At 33.0% G+C, this 18,445-nt stretch overlaps 1 protein-coding gene across 1 annotated transcript; it reads left to right on the plus strand.

The window, feature by feature from the left end:
• The first annotated feature begins 16,524 nt into the window (after positions 1-16,524).
• LOC104899857 (E3 ubiquitin-protein ligase PUB24) lies at positions 16,525-18,146 on the plus strand. The gene has a single exon (XM_010687142.4). The coding sequence runs from the start codon at positions 16,697-16,699 to the stop codon at positions 17,996-17,998; it is 1,302 nt and encodes a 433-aa protein (XP_010685444.2). The 5' UTR covers positions 16,525-16,696; the 3' UTR covers positions 17,999-18,146.
• Positions 18,147-18,445: the final 299 nt, after the last annotated feature.

The raw sequence follows: 18,445 nt of genomic DNA on the forward strand, positions 1-18,445 counted from the left end.
GGGTGATAAAACCAGGCCTAAACCAAGGGCACAATTGCTAGGGTACTCCCAGCTCATTTTAAGTCAAGGAATCTTGCAGATTGGAGATAAGAAAAAGGAAACGCACACCAATAGTGCCCCCTAGTGGTATGGGAAGTCGGACATGTGACCTACAAGCTACAAGCTCAACTCTTTGGTGGAATCGTATGAATAATTGTATAAACATATACATGTAGCGTAATACTTTATTTCATAAACTCTTTCTAATAAATATGATAGCATTAGTTTAGTTAAGTTTCTAGGAATTTTTGTACTTATTAGAGTGGATAATAATCATCACACATTCATAGGCGAAAATAAACAATAATACATATTCAAATCAAAGGAATTAAGCATAAAAACATATTTCGTTTAGTTTTTCCGCATATTCAGTTACTTGAATTTATTAGAACTTATTATAGTTGTATATTAAACTTAGATACCTTTTATCAGTTCTAACTAGAATTTTTTGCACGCGATGCGTGCTTGAATTTTTTTTCGAAACATAAACTCGATTTTTTTGGGCATAAGAGTCAAAATTCGAACATTAGATATACGAAGTATAAGTCTCCCACCATTCTTTTTGTTTTGTTTTTTTTACTTTTGAAAGTAAACTTTTATGAACAAAATAGAAATTTTATTGAATTTATTTATGATTTCTAATATTATAATTTTTTAGTTGATTTTTGAATTAAGTACAGTACTTCATAAATTGTAAAGAAAGTAGACACTTTGATTTCAAGTCAATTTTTCATAGGTTGTAGTTTGCAAGTGAATTTTTAAGTTTTTGTAAAGCTTCCTCATTTTAGTGATTTGCATAACGTAAATTATGCAATTTTATGATTTTAGTTGACTTGTGAGTGATTGTTATAATTATATTTTTGATATTTTTGTTTGAAGCCCCCTTTGATTTGTAAGTGAATTTGTAATTTAGAATGGGAAGGGGGTAACATAGTCTCTTCATTCGGGGACACCATAGCTTCCCCCTTCCCCTATATAATAGAGATAATTTGTACTTTAATTCTTGAATGATATTTTACATAAACCTTTTTACCTTGATAATTAAATGCTATTATATAATAGAAAAAATAGGTCCAAATATATGTAAAAGTTTCATTATATATAGGAAACACTATATAAAAGTAAATAATTTTTTTCCTTATCTAGCTTCTAAATTCTGATTTCACTACAAATACACCTCTATTTTTTATCGTGACCCACCATTAATTGTAAATGGTTCTTGAGAATAGTGATTTGTAAGTAAATTTTTGTAAATGTTTTTGTATGTATTGACGTTCTAGGTTTTTAGCTAGTTTTAGTTTGTATGTTAATTTTAAGTTTTAATAAAGTTTCCTGATTATTTGAGTGATTTGCATGATTTTTATAACGTGATTTGACATTCATTTTGTAATTTAGAAAGAGAAGGGGGCAAAATAGGCGTTTCAAAAGAGGACACCGTTGCTCCCCCTTCCCTTATACAATGGAGATTTAGCTTTATCAAATCTTATTAGTCTTGAACTCAATCGGTATGAACCTAAAAAGCCTTATAAAAAACTTAACGTATCCAAACTTATTTTAATTTTCTGTAATAAATAGGTGAACCCATATAATCTATTAGATCAATTCCTTTTATATATAACTGTCTCTCTCTTATGCTACCTTAGCTTAGTGCCAAATTGTGGTCCCTTAACAATTTTTTCCAGAATTCTCTCAACAATTTCAAGTCTCACGCACCTTGAGCATGCAACTCATTTAACAGTGGGCTGCGCTAGAAAGCAACTGAGTCAAACCAATAGAGTTATTATGAGCTAATTGTCCTTTGCATGCCCAAATGGTATTGAATAGTTGAATCACTCTATGACGCAACGTATCAAAGTATTTGCTTGTTTCTGGAATGTTTCTGGAAGACTGAAACTGCGTATATGACCATATAACTTTGTTTGGTAGGGCGTAAAACATTTTTATAAACTGTTTTACTCTATTTTTAATTTTACATTGATTGGTTAGTAAGGAGTATAATTGTATAAAACTATTCTCCCTAGGAGTAAAATTGCTCCCCAATGATGGAAAACCATTTTTCAAAATGTTATTTTCCTTCCTTTTCCTTATCTCTCTTATACATTTCTCCTACTAACTCCTTACTTTCTCTTTCATTTTCCTTTCGATTCATCATTTTTCTTACATTCAACCAAACTAACGGAAAACTAATTTTAGAATTGTGTTTTCCTTTGTAAAAATGTTTTCCATGAAAATTATTTTACACTGAAAATGTTTTACACACAATCAAACGGAGCCCGTATGTGTTCAACTTTATAACTGATATGGGAGGACTGAACTCTAAACGACAGACTAGTAAAATTATCTTTTTGTGTTTGCTTTTTTCTTTGAAATCCTCTCTTTTTCGCCTATTTTGATGCCTTGACTCTTCTATTGGGCCTTTGGCTCTTCAATTTGTGCCTTAAATTTTGCCAAAGATTTAAAGTAATCTAAATTCTAATCTATATGCAAATGGGGTAATTGGACTTGAGTTCACTTTCATCCAAATGTATTAACCATCGGGACCGTCGTAAATCTCTCAATATGCATGCTTATTGAGGACTTTGTATTAAATATGTAAATGTGGTCCAATTAATGAAAAGGAAGACATAACAATTTTATTCGAATATATTTTATAAAATAAGTATTAATGTTATATTTGTACTTCTTTCGTTTCCAAATACATGCAACAAGTTTTTTTCATTTGTCAATGCAATACTTTGAGTCTTTAATTATATTAATGTTTTTAATTATTGATTAGTAAAACTTATAAGAAAGAGAACGTATTGTGTCGGACTCGTCCGACCATAATCTTTGGTCGGACGACTTTCAGGTGGTTCCAATTTTTTTTCAGTTAGTCTTAATTTTTTTTCACGTAGTCTTAATTTTTTTTCAGGTAGTCTTCATTTTGTTTTCAGTTAGTCTTTTTTTTTTTCAGTTGGTTTTTGTACTTCAGTTAGACTTACTTTGGGTTTCAGTTGGTCTTTATTATTTTTCAGGTAGTCTTCATTTTTTTTCAGGTAGTCTTCATTCTTTTTCAGGTAGTCTTCATTTTTTTTCAGGTAGTCCAACTGAAGAAAAACAAAGTCCAACTGAAACAAAACAAAGTCCAACTGAAAGAAACACAAAGTCCAACTGAAAGAAAACAAAGTCCAACTGAAACAAAACAAAGTCCAACTGAAAAACAAAACACTAACCTCTGCTGATTTTTCGAACGCCAATACTAATGGCGGCGAAACCGGCATGTATGTAACCTTGTACTTCTCTACAGTTTTCAACATCGTTTTGAAATCGAACCTCGCCATTAAAACCAACGTCTCTGCCATTGCTACCGCCCTAAGCAGCATGAAGAATCCGAATAAAAATAGTAGTAGTATTAGAGAGAAAAGTGTAAGTTTCTGCATTTTGAGATTTTTTCAGTTTTTTTGTTGCTATTATTTGAGTACTGTCAAATGATGGGAGTTTTGATGAAGGAAAATAAGAATGGAGAAAAGTGTCGAAACTTTAGAGGGGAGAGATAGTGGTATAAATAGGTAGCAGAGAGATGTGAAAGAGGAGAGAGAAAGAGAGGGAAGGTGGATACATAAACGGTAGAAAAAACCAGCGATCAATGCGATGAAGTTCCGGTGAGTTAACTCAACTCCCTTCACTCTTCCCGTTGTCCCTGACGAGTATCAATGAGAGAAGATGTATTGGGCTCAGCCCGTCTGACAGTAAACAATACGTTAGACGGTCTGACCCAATACCTTCACTATAAGAAATTGATAATTTAAAAACACAATTTGAGACTAATCCAACTATATATTGTGATAGCATTTTTATTTATGTATTAGCTTTGAATAGTGTTAAAGTTAGTATTCGAATAGTGCAAAATTTCTAATGTTGAATGTATTTAGAAACAAAGGTAGTAAAAATAAAAAAAACCCTAGTTTATTGATCAACGTAAATAACATACTCCCTCTGTTTCTTTTTAATTGCTATATTATTTAAACTTTGCCCACCAAAAAGTAATATTATTATACTTGTTTTTCTCTTTTTCAACCAAAAAAGAACTCTTTTTTTTACGTTTAATGGATAAAAAACTATCATTCAAAAAGCTTGAAAGTGATTTTACAACGGATGTGAGAAAAAACAAATAATGAATGTAAAACAAAGAAAAATGCACACAAATTTAATGTGCTTCACCAACGGGGTGTTGGCTAATTCCACAGGGAGAGAGAGAAAAGTTTTATTGCTCTTGATGAATTCTATATTACAAATGTGTTTTCACACTAATGAAGGCTTAAAACAAATAGGATAAAAGCCTATCTATAACGCAACTCGGAAAACGTGTCGAGAAAATCTTCCAACCCCATATTCGTCTCGGGTCTGCGGACAGCCACCTCCCAGTGTGATTCGATGAACACGCCATATCGGGCAAACCAGTCCGAGCCAATCGGGCGGCTTGCTGCCAAGCCCTTGCTGAGATCTTCAATCCCGGTCGGGTGGCTTAGATATATCCACCCCTTCGACATATAGTGCAAAATACACTGTGTCTTCTCAACTGTCCCATTGGGGAGAGTTCCCAAATATTATATGCCATCCAAAAGCCAAATTTGGCTGACTCGATTTTAACGACGAAGAACACGAAATTTCAGATTCAGATTGTGAGTGTAGACGAACTTCTCCCTAACGTGAACCACCACTCCAATCTAGAGTGTTTCTTTGCGCCACTGGTTTCTCAACACTACCACAAACAGCCAATGTGACAACCTCAAACTCAGATAACATGGACCCTTGAAACACATACAATATCCCCCGTTTAACACCTTTCAAAATTATCTTTGGACCCCTGTAGATATAACACTCCACCTTCACCTTTGAAACCGAACTCTTTGATGTCAAGAAGACTAAGTGAAATCAGATTCTGCGTAACCTTTGGAACATGCCTAACATTGTTTAATATACAGACCTTGCCATCACATATCTTAATTTTGATGGACGCTATATAAACTGTCTTGCATACTTCACCCTTGGCCGTAGTAACACTTCCATAAGCCTGTTTATAATTCATAAACCACTCCTTGCGCGAACACATATGACAAGATTCCTCCGAATCAAGAACCCACACATCCGAAAGATGCATGTGTTCATCAGCAATTAGGGCAAGATCATCACCAGAACTCAAATCTTTTGTTGCAACAACAGCAGAACCAGACCCAAATTTATTTTTCTGATGCTTCTTTTTAATACATTTCTTTTTCCAATTCCCCTTCTCCTTATAGTAATTACAAATATCGTTAGGTTTAGGAAACCCCCCCCCCCTTGAAATTTTTGGATTTCCTGAAATTCTTTTTCCCATAATTTCCATGTCCCTTAATACTACTAGCCACTAATCCAGAACCCTGGTTATTTTTTACATATACTACCAAATGTCTTATCGCGCAATTCCCTAATTTTCAAAGATGATCTAACCTCTTCTAGGGACACAAAATCTTTACCAACAATGAAAGATTGCAAAAAAAAATTCATATGACAATGGTAAAGTCACAAGCAAAATTAAAACAACATCCTCATCCTCCACCTTAGCATAACTATTACACAATTCTAACAAAATTATATTTAATTGATATAGGTAATCTCTAAGAGGTTTATCTTCATTCAGGCTCAGACTGAACAGACGTTGCTTCAAAAGCAACTCGTTGGCTTTAGATTTTGTCATATACAAAGTCTCCAATTTCAACCACATACCACATGCAATTTCCTCCTCCGCAACTTCAGTGATCGATTATATCGTCAACAAGAAACAACATAATCATTAAATGTGTCTTCTCCTCCAGAACGACCATCTTAGCAGTAATTGAATTCGTTGACTTCTTTGCCAATGGTGCCAACGATTCAGTAATGCCCGCATCTTGATTTGCAGAATGAAACTAATTCTCCTAGTGAATTTATCAATTTTCACATTTATCCCAAACATCTTAATTACTCGAATCGAAAAACCAAAGCTCTGATACTACTTTGTTATAACAGATGTGAGAAAGAACAAATAATGAAAGCAAAACAAAGAAAAACGCACACAGATTTAACGTGGTTAACCAACAATGTGTTGGGTAGGTCCACGGGCAGAGAGAGAGAAATTTTTTATTGTTATTGAGGAATCCTAGATTACAGAGGTGTTCACACTAATGACGGCTTAAAACAAACTAGGTTAAAAACCTATTTATAACCCAACTCGGAAATCACGTCTTCGCGTCAAATTAACCACAACCCAATCAGGTTGGGCGACATCCGTTCGATCGGACGGTAATTCTTCCAACCCCGGATTCGTCTCGGGCCCAATCGGGTGCCCATCGCCTGGTCTGATTCGGTGATCCCACCCGAGCCAATCAGGCGATCGACCTGCTATCAATCCCCTATTGAGACCTTCGACCCTGCCCGGTCGGGCGGCACCGCCCGAGTTGACCGGGTGGGCCTGCGAACATGCTCTCTGACAAACTTCGAACAGATTCAAGACATAATATTTACAATTGACATTGCATGAACTATTGTGCAATACACAATTTAGCAATTAAAAAACGAAGGAGTATTTTTTAGGATAGTTCATGGAAGATATTTGGCCTCTTCCTTTGATGTTGGGTTCATTTTTGCTTTAGCCAAATCAGCTGGTCACGGTGATTGGATGCTTAACTTTTTAGCTCTGTATAATTATATATATTTTGTGCCTTCGTGTGAATATAAGAGAGATTGATGGATGGGGGGGGGGGGGGGAGGGGATAAGGAAATGATAGGGATAACCAATTATTTGGCATCAACAATTTCTTTCAAAAAAAAATGTTTTCGAGCTAATCAACTTGTTGATCAATTAGATAAACAACATAAGTTGAATACTACAAAAAATATATTAGTTAAATGGTCAAAGTACTGCATCGACAAGCGTGAAAATCAAAGTTTAACATCTATTTTATTACGGAGGAAGTATATATATTTAAATCCTGTTTAGCAATTAGCGAATAACTTACTGTATTAGCTGATTTGACTAGCTAATTTGACTAGTTTTTTGTATAAAAGTATTTGATAAGTAGTTAATAGTTTATTCCCACATAATTGTGTAAAAAATGAATAGTGAAAATTCCTCATGTACCCTTGAGGTTTTGCATATTTCCAAATTACCCCTCACATTTGGAGAATTTCTCAGATACCTCTGAGGTTTGTTTTTGGGTCTAAAATACCCTTACTAATGACGGCAGGTTAATACCGTGTGTAAACTTTTTTCCTCTTCCCTCTCCATCTTCCTCTTCTTCATCTCTCCTCCCATCTTCTTCACCACTCATCTCCTCTTCTTCTCTGACGTTGTGCCACAAACGCCGCCGAAAAACCACCGCACTACCTATGCACCCTCGTCGGTGCACCGCCAGAACAACAGCACCCCTGGAGCACCGTCGGTACCCTCCTGCAGCTCGCGCCGTACTTGAAGTCCTCTTCTTTCTCTCTCGCCTTGCTTGCTTCCACCTTCTTCTTTTTCTCTCGCGTTGCTTGCTTCCACCTTCTTCTTTCTCTCTCACTCTGCTTGCCTGAGCTATTGCCCAGCTCGCGTTGCCTGTTGTCGGCTGCCCAAGCCTCGTTGCCCAGCTCACCGGATAGCCACCACAGTTCTCCCCTCCCTTTGCCACCTATATGCACCATCTCCGTCACCTGGTGGATTTACCAAATTCACCCCGCCATCGTGGCTTTGAACTGATTTTTGTGCAACAATTGTTTGTAAATTAAGGGATTAATTTTGAGGTTTAGAATGTCACAAATGGAGGATGATGGGAGGATAAACAAAGCTTAGAGTTTCATTAATGGAGGATGGTGGGAGGATAGAGAGAAAATTGGAAAGAGAGAGGGAAAAACCTAACGGCGTTAGGGTTCCGTCCATAGTAAAGGTATTTTAGACCCAAACACAAACCTTAGGGGTATTTGAGAAATTTCTTAAATGTAAGAGGTAATTTGGAAATTACGCCAAACCTCAGGGGTACCTGAGAATTTTCCCAAACGGATAATAAGGACATGTGCATAATTCATTAGTATTGTACTTTTTATTAATTGTGAATGTAATTTTCAAGAATTTTAGGCATAAATGTAATTTGGTCCACTCATTTTCAAACCTCTAATGTCCAAATGCTACCCCTCATGTTTTTCAAATAGAGTATTTTATGGCCCAATCAGCTATTTAAAATCCCTATTTAACAAAATACTCAAATTAGAGAATTAACTAATTAGATAATTTAATATGAATTCAAAAATCTAATTTTTAACCAAATCTATCTTTACAAAACAAAGGCCATAGTTTTTAGGATTTTCAACCAGTTTGGAAGCAACTCGGAAGCACTTTTTCTTTTTTGGAACTAAACTGAAAACGTTTTTTGGTTGCTCTTACAAATTGCAAAAACGCTAAAACATTGTTTCCTAGGGAGGACCCCCAAAATGTGGTCTCGGCCTCCTTTTCTTTTTTATCCCTTTCAAACTTTTTCTTTTTTTGTTGGCCAAAATGTCTCAAATCTTTTTTTCGTTGTGTGTAACAGATTGCAAATTAAGGTTATATTCATTTCACCTTATTTTTGCTTATTACAGATTTAATCAGGTCAGATTAGAAAAAATAAGTTCAGATCAGATCAGTTCAGATCATGCTTATATTTAAAAATCATTATTACTATTAAATATTTTTCATTACATATTAGTAAAAATTATAATAATTAAATATTAACAAAGTACTCATTGAGACGAATCAAACAAGACCCCACATGACTATATTTCTTCTTATATATTGAGAAAAATCTAAAAGATAAGATCTTGTAAATCAGATCAGATCAGATCAGAAAAAATAAGTTCAGATCAGATAAGTTCAGATCAGAAAATTTCAAGTGAACTAAGCATAGCCTAAGCATCAGAGGAGGGAAAAGATGGATTTATTTTAGTTCATTTTTTATAGGAAAATTTGTTTAAAAAAATCTTTTAAAGGTTTAATTTTACGGAAAAAAATTTTATAAAGCATTCTTCGCAAAAAGAAACCATAAACTAAAATTTCTTGCAAGATTAAACCTATTCCTATTTTTTGGGGTGTTTTTTTCTCAATTTCGACGATGACCCTTCTATCTTTCTTTAACCCCTTATTTCCATTAATTGCATCACCATCCCTATGCATCTCAAAAACCACACCGACAAAAGGGAATAGGTTTAATCTTGCAAGAAAAATTAAGTTTGTGGGGGGTTTTTCCGCAAAGAATGCTTTAAAAGGTTTTTTTCTCACAAAATTGAACATTTAAAAGGTTTTTTTTCTCACAAAATTTCCTTTATTATATTATACTTTCTTTGTTCTATTTAAATTGGAACATATCGTTCCAAACTCTAATTCAAATATTGACTATTAATATCATTAATCATGTATAAACAAAAATTATAAAAGATTGATATTTAAAAAATACATATTAAGGTGACTCTAACAATATATCACTTGATAACTAATTTGATTACATTTGAATATATATATATATATATATATATATATATATATATCAAAAACTTCTTAAAATAAGCAAAAAAAATAATATAATGAGCAAGTTTAAATGAGCAGAAAACATAAAATAAGCAAATACATAAAACGTGCAAAACCTAAAATGAGCAAAGATATCGTAAAATGAGCATACAAACGTTAATTGAGCAAAAAGGTAAAAATGATGAGCAAAAATTAAAATGAGAAGAAATGCTGTGAAGTAAGCAAAATCTTCGTAAAATAAGTGGTTCACATTATGAAGGTTGTATACACACGGTTAAAATTTATCAATTTTGACCATGAAAATATTTTGCAATAAGAAAAGGAAAGTACACACACTTCTATGCAATCCCGAAAACACATGAAACTGTATACTTTCGAGTACAATTATTTGCAAATTTGTCATGTACTTTTGTCATAAAAAAACCCAAAATAATGTAAATGTGCAAATATAATCAATATAAAATATGTTGAGATATCTAATTCTTGATGTTTCTACTAACACTCAAGACTTTGATACTCCTATTATACATGTTAGAAGTTTTATTTTGTCTCCATCAATCATTGTTTCGAGGAGGCTAATTAAGCAGTAAATTTCATGGCGCATCAAGGGCACAAATATTCTTCACTTAATTTGCTTTGGTTTCTTTCTTAACCCGCTTTTTCTCTCAATTATATGTAAGGATACTTTAAAGTGATCCATTATCCGGAATCATTCCTAATTTTCTTTTGAAATCAATTTTTTTTAATACATGTTAGAATTCGATCTGAGTTACTCTTAGCAGAAATATGAATGGTAGAAGACATATAATATTAAGGGACCACATGATGAGATCTAGCTAGCTGTTTGTTACTACTTTGTTTTGTCTTGATACTTCTAATAAGTGGGCCAAACCGGCCAATGCCCATTTGCTTGAGACTAAAAAACTTCAGTCAGTCAGTCTTAAATTCTTTTTTCTACTTTTTAACAAAATTTTCTTAAAGATGAGCCTAAAAATTAAGTTATAGGTATGATTGTAGCTGGAAAATGGAACTCCCTCTACTTGCTCAGTTGAATGTTCAAAACTTCAAAGATCAAACCAATCAAGCCTTCAAAATCTTTCTAGCTGTACAACAAACAAACTATCATTTTACCTTTTATGAAACTCATGTCTACAACTTTCTACTACCTAGTGAACCTACCATTCTTATTCAACCACAACCACCAATCATTACTTTGTATCAAACCTGTAAAGAGGTTAATTTAGTTTAATCAATTTTCTAAAATCCGAATCCAGAAAATGCAATAACACTTGTTGGGATAACTTATCTCTAGTGAAGGTATGACTCGTCTCAAATTTAAATTATTAAAAGTCTAATAGATTTTAGGTTGCTAGATGACTTTCATCCGGAAAAAAATATATTAAGATTGCCTAAATTCCAAATCGTAGTAGTAATAATAATAATAACAACAATAATAATAACAATAAGAAATTTTTTACATGGTGACCTTCTACTTTGGATTTTTCTATTTGGTAGCCAGTCAAAAGTAATTTTATATCAAGTGACCTCCTACTTTAACTAATTATAATTAGTGGTTTTAATTTACTTAGAAACTAACTAAACTATTATTTACAATAGATTTACTAACATACCCACCTAGTTGATTACCCTAATTTAAAACCCCCATCCCTCTCCCTTAAAAAAAATCATCCCTCTTATGAATGTTTAATTTGGTGCTGCTTCTTTAACATCCTTAATTTTTATAGATCCGCTGAAATGATTAGTGTATGGTAAGGCTTCCTTAGAAGAAACAATTATAACTGAGGAATTGAAGAAAAAAGTTCTGCAACCTGACATCCTTGTAAAATGGCATCTTTTTCCCCCCTCAATGAAATAAAACGCTAATTTTTTTTTAAAAAAGGAGAATTTACTACTAAAACTTTTTGATGTGATTCAAGATTTATCTGCATTGTTTTGGTATATATGGAGTACAAGAACATACCATTGGTTAGTGTAATCTTTGTGCGAATTTTGCGAAATATGACATATCTAATTGGTAATTACAATATTCTTGAGTTTGAGCTATTGAGCTTGCCAAATTTTTCATTTGATAGAAATTAAGTTGCATATTTTTTTTTTCAATTCCTCGGTTATAATATGGTAAGGCAGCATACATTCGCTTCTAAGAATGGTATAAGCCCTAAATCAATTACATTCAAGTCGCTTGTAATAAAAGAGTTTTTGTTAAAATTATAATTAACTATGGGGTAGGTTAGTAAATTTATTTTAAATGATTAGTTAGCTTGGTTTTAAGTGATTAACGCCATTAAGTATAATTAGTCAGAGTATGAGGTCACTTGATATAAATTTTTTTTTCTGGCTTGTCACCAAGTAGAAAAATCGAAAGTAGGAGACTATCATGTAGAATTTCCCTAACAATAATAATAAGAATGCTAATAACTTTTTAAATATAAGTATGATTTGATCTGAACCTATTTTTTGTGATTTGATTTGATTTGACATGACATGATCAGATCGAAACTAAGGAAAATAAAGTGAATGAAAGATAGCAAAAATCGATATACTTAGCTTGATGATGGTAAGAGTAATTACGAGTCCTTAAAACTAGATTTATTTGGCTGCTCAAAATAAGCAATGATTTAGGAGTATTTTTTTTTTTGAGGTAAAATGAAGCTCCTTGTAAGGAGAGGGGGAAATGGGAGATCCTTCCTTTCAAGAGGTGAGATTCAATCTCAAGATCTCTGGTAATGGAGGTGATGCCAATACTACTAAACTATCATATACTGCTCCATGATTTTAGAATATACTAGAGCGTGTATGTCTAACGACTAACAATACAGTCAATTAATTATCATTTGTCCGGGTCAGTCTACTCTAATTAGTTGCATAAAAAACTATACTATAACTGGACAAATATTTCTAATTAATTCATTGGCGATAAAAGAAAATGTACTAAGATACTAGAAAGCCGCAAATCTGGAATCTAAAAACGTGAACTATAAGTGAAGACTTTGATTGCAAATTACAATTTTAGTAGAAGTTCAGAAACAAGTAATGAAGTAGATTATGCTGTTTTTATATACTTACAAACTGCCCGGTCTTATCTTATGGACCCCTTTGCTGTTTTGCGCAACTCGTAGATCATGGACTTTCCAATTAAAAAAAAAGGAAGATCTAGTAGGTCATGGAAAGCCAAAACTTTTTGGTTATGAACTTAGAAAGGAGGACAAATAAGTTAATATACTCTGATGCTTCTAAAGTTTTTCTAATTAACTTGTTATTTGTTAAGCCAACAAAAAAAAAATCCTTTAACCTAAAATACATTCTAGTCCTCTCACGTGTATTATGAGGTCTATTTCATCCTAACTCAATTTTTGTTTTTTTCCTTTATATGAACATAAATCTATAGGAGACTATTGCTGCATAAAAAGTGCTAATACTTCAGAAATTATATATTGTTGGATTTGGAGGTATGAAAAATATGTTTCTCACTGACACAACTATACACTTCCGTTGTTCCCCTAGGAAAAAAAAATTAATTTCTTTGTTTATTTTTAATTACAACACTTTGACTTTTACACTATTGACTATTCACACACTTGATTTTGAACGTTAAAACAAAATTGATCATATAAGATGTTGTTGGATTTGTTTCAATGAATATTTTCATAATATCAACTTTTATAACTTTTATAAATTCATAACTAGATATCTTAATGGTCAAAGTTGTGCGTTGGTAAACGTGAAAGTCAAAGTTGTGCGTTGGCAAGCGTGAAAGTCAAAGTATTGCACTTATTTAGAAACGGATATTAGTATATGTGTGTGGCATGCGGGAAATGGTGTTTGTTGGGTACATATCTTTTTTTGAGGGGGGGGGGGCATAGGCAGGTTATATACATACATGTGGATAGGGATGCCAAGGGGTCGGATTCGGTCCGAATTATGCGTAATCCGACTTCGGCCCTTTAAAAAATCGGAATTTAAAGTTGAATCTGACTCCAACACCCTACTCCATATATCAGAGTCCGGTCCGATTTAAAATCCTAACATTGACCCCGACTTAAAATCCTAACATCCGATTTCGATCCGATTTTTTTCGCACCCATTTTTCTAATAGAAAAATCTGTTATAATACATATAATCTAATATTACTAATTTTTAATAATCATATAAAGTACTTATAATCTAAACATTATTATTATTTTTAACAATTATTTCTTCAATGGAAAAATCTCAAATAATACAATTACCTTAAAGTCAGAGTTAGATTATAGTACATACATAATACATAAATATAAATGATAAATGGATTAATTGTCTTAAAATCGGAGTCGGAATTTTTATGGGATCTGAGTCTGACCCACCTCCGACTAGAAGCCGTACTTTTAAACAGAGTTGGATTCAATTTTTTTTTGGTTTGAGTCGACTCAAATTTTTCCTTTTGAATCGGAGTGGATTTGGATCGGATCCGAATTGGATTGTCATCCCTATATGTGGAGTTAATATATGTATACCATTGTACTAACATGCTTATGTACATGTGTTTCTAAGTATACGTTTTATGAGACCGTGATTTGATTATTTGATTAATATTATAAAATATATTGAATAAATTAAAGCTAAGAATTGCATCGTTCATGTTGTCAACCAATCTACTTAGTAGTACTCCCTTTGTTTCCTAAAGTTCTTCCCTCTTTCCGTTTAAGCGTGTTTCCAAAAGATCTTCCCTCTTTTGCTTTATTCCTTATTTGACAAAACAAATTTCTCTATTTACCCTCTCATGTCACTATCATATGGTCCACCATTACATTATTAATTCAATTTTACTCCATTTCTCTCTCCTACTTTAACCCCTTTTTATTTGTTTATTTATCTTAACCCCTTTCTCCTACTTTACTCACACCATGCCCCACACAACTTGATTTTCCTTGGTATCTGTAGGAACAGTAAATGGGAAGATCTTTAGGAAACGGAGGGAGTATTATCTAGTTATCCTCTTAAGAGGAGGGGGAAAAAATTCAGAAAAAGTATTATAGTCCTTACATTGAAGCTTGTTCTTTTCAGCATAAAACAGTTGAACGGAACTGAACTAAACTGAACTGAATTGAACTGAATTGAATTGAACTCAAATGAACAGTGATATGTGAGAGTAAAAGTATTATCTAGAGCTGAACTGAATTGAACTGAACTGAGCTGAACTGAACTGAAAATAAGCTGGGGAGAACAGCCTAAGACTTTATTAACGCCAAACACAATGGTAGCAACTTAATTATGCGCATACTATTCTCATTAACATTCTTAAAAACAACATTACCATATAAAATTGGTAGCGCAATATAATTTGAATAGTTTGTTTTCGGGCTTGTTCTCTACGGCATAAAACAGTTGAATTGAACTGAGCTGAACAGCACTGAATTAAATTGAATTGAATTAAATTAAACTGATCGAATTAAATTAAATATAATAAATATATAAATAATATTAAATAATAATAATATGAATATTAAATAATAATTATAATGATAAGTAATAATAATGAATAACAATAATAGTATTTTGGATATTTTAAAATGATCATTATAGATAAATAATATTAATAATCATAAATTAATAATAATAATAATTAATGATAATAATGATAATTAATAATAATTATCATTATTATTTGTATTAATATATTAATACTTGATGATGATTATATAATAACAATAATATCTAAAAAGTAAATTAATAATACTATTTTAATAATAATATTTAATAATATAATAATATTTAGTAATAAAAGTAATGATTGGGTCGGAACGTGCAAAATTGCATCATAAACCGTTTTGACGCAATTTGATTGGTTTATGGGTGAAAAAACGTGGGTTTATTTGTGCTTTTGACCTAAACCATGTTCCTTCTAATAATAATAGTAATAATAAAGAGTAAAGCTATAATAAATAAAATAATATATAGAAATAATAATAATACTTAATAATAATGATATAATAATAATAATAATAATAATAATAATAATAAGAGTAATTAGTAAAATAAATTAGACCAACATAATAATAATATTTAATAAAATGATTATAAAAGAATGGAGTTGAACTGAACTGATTGGAGCCGAACTGAACTGAAAATAAGTTGGAGAGAACATACCCTTCTTTACATAAGGTACATAATATTCATAACATGTTAACGACTCAAAATCATATACAAATTCAAAGTAGTACTAAATTTAATATTCTTTATAATTGGAGTTGTCCAATATTTTGTTATATTCAATACAAACATTATATACTTGATTTAGTTTAATTTGAAAGAGTTTGATTACTTAGCTTCTTCTAAAACAAAAAAAAATAAAGTAAAAAGGTGAACTACTCGAGCCCCAAGCTTTGCCTTTTCCCCCTCATAGAAATCAAAACCCGCCCCCATGGGTTAGCCAAAGTCTTCCAAAGTCAGCCTACCCTCCTTTGCCCCATTCTAATTTCTAGTATTCTAATTTTCTACCCACCTTTTTTTCAATTATTATTATTATTTTGACGGGTCCATTTTAGGAAAATATATATATAAAAAGTTGCATGAAATGAATCCTTCTAATAAGTTGGGATGGAAACCAATCAAAACAACTCTTTTAACGTGGGTCCAACCAAATTGTACCAATCTAAATTTAACATGTGTCAAACTTTTTTTTTTTGCACTTTCCACCTCCTACTCACATCCCAAACAAAAGAAAGTCACACAAAATGTGATTTAATTCATATAGTCTTCTCTAAATATTTGACCAACAAAATAAGAAAGTATGACCAGTAAAAGAAGAATAATGAATGTAATCAACAAAAATGAACACCAAAAGACAGTGACATCCCAACTCAGTCCATATCTCCAATTTATTATCCACCTCCATTACATTAAAAACTATATATTGTAGTACTAATCCCCTTTAGTCTCTATACGTTACGTTCAAACCTCATCATTGATACCAAATCAAATCAAATTTTCTACCTTTTTTTTTTTCATGTCATAACCTCCAAATCCTCCGCTTATTCTTACCAATTATATAATACTATTTTGTATATATAAATCTTACCATTTGCTATTTTTATAACTTGGCCAACAACATCTAAAAAAAACAACATGGATGACCATGATGAAGTTGAGGTCCCTCAATATTTTCTTTGTCCAATTTCCCTTCAAATTATGAAAGATCCCGTGACGGCCGCCACGGGAATAACCTACGACCGCTCGAATATCGAGCGGTGGCTTAAGGCGGCCGTCACGGGACAACCTTTATGCCCCGTGACAAAACAACCTCTCCCTAGCCACAATCTTACCCCTAACCATACCCTCCGCCGCCTCATCCAAGGTTGGTGTGTAGCAAATGCTAGCCGTGGTGTTGAACGGATCCCTACACCTAAAGCCGTCCTTGGGAGGGCTCACATCATGAAGATCCTACGTGGGCTTAGTGTACCTAACATGCAGTCCACCTCACTGGATCAACTCCTCTCTTTGATATCTACTTCTACTGATCATGCCAAGGATGAGGAGAGGAAGCTCATGGCTGAGTGTGGGGTCGTTAAGGCCATGGTTTCGTTGATTCTTAAGTGTTATAAGGAAAAAAAGACCATGTTTTTAAACGAGGCTTTGGTGATTCTTAGTTCAATTTGGATTCCAGCTGATGTGTCATTGGAAGTAAGGTCCATTGTTGCGGACAACAATGACCTTGTAGATGCCATCACGTGGGTCCTCCTCGACTTAAATGTTGAAGGGAGGACCCACGCGATTAATCTAATGAAAGAGGTGGTCAAAGTTGCGGGCTCCAGCCTCATTGAGAGGCTGAAGCCGGAGTTTTTTAAAGGAGTAATTGGTATTTTATTGGATCGTGGTAATGACAATGATAATAAGAATATAAATGTGGGACCCATCAAGGCGGCCATCCGAGTTTTGTTAGAGGTGTGCAAGCATGGGAGGAATAGATATAAAATTATTGAAGCCAACACCATCTACCACCTCATCGAAATCGAGTTAGAGTTGGTCCAAGGCCATGCCCAGCCCGAGAAGTATAAGAAATTGAGTGAGCTCGTATTTTGCCTCTTAGCTCAATTGTGCACATGTGCTGATGGACGAGCCCAATTCCTAGGCCACTCTGGCGGGATTGCTGTAGTGTCCAAGAGGATCTTAAGGGTCTCACCCGTGGTGGATGATCGTGCAGTTCATATATTCGGGTTAATATCCAAGTTCTCGGCCACCAATGAGGTGTTGCATGAGATGTTGAAGGTGGGTGCAGTTTCAAAACTTTGCATGGTGTTACAGGCAGATTGTGCAAAATATTTGAAGGATAAGGTGCGAGAAATGCTAAGAATGCATTCCTATGTTTGGAATAACTCACCTTGTATTCAGGTTTATCTTTTAACAAGGTATCCTATGTTGCAATTTTGATATCATACTATGGTATATATGGTATACAACTTTATAAAGTTCTTCAGTAATGGTTGTAGTGAATTTTAGGGCCGGGGTAGCCAAAGTATGGAATGGAATTATGTGTGTTTCAAATTGTAAATTATGACATACATATGATTTTGATCAACTATTTTATGTTATTATATACTCCATATGATACAGTTCTTGCAGAAAAATAGATTTCATATCATTATTATTGATTGCTCAATCATGTTATATCGATTCCATTCTTTGGTCATAGATAGGTATAATAGATTAATTTGCCTCATTAGAGTAATATATTGCTTTGTTTGATGAAATTTAGTTTATTTTTGCCTTTGATTTTATTAATTATTATTGTAATACTGTTCTCCCTTTCCTTGGTCATAGTTGGTGTTTTCTTATAAGACATTAATAAAAGAATCGAAGGATCGTATGAGCTGTTTA

This window comes from Beta vulgaris, chromosome 7 (genome assembly GCF_026745355.1).
Source record: "Beta vulgaris subsp. vulgaris cultivar EL10 chromosome 7, EL10.2, whole genome shotgun sequence".
NCBI classification, from domain to species: domain Eukaryota; kingdom Viridiplantae; phylum Streptophyta; class Magnoliopsida; order Caryophyllales; family Amaranthaceae; genus Beta; species Beta vulgaris.

What these genes read in the sequence shown, in the direction of transcription:
- LOC104899857 (XM_010687142.4), top strand. Translation starts at nt 16,697, where the DNA reads ATGGATGACCATGATGAAGTTGAGGTCCCTCAATATTTTCTTTGTCCA.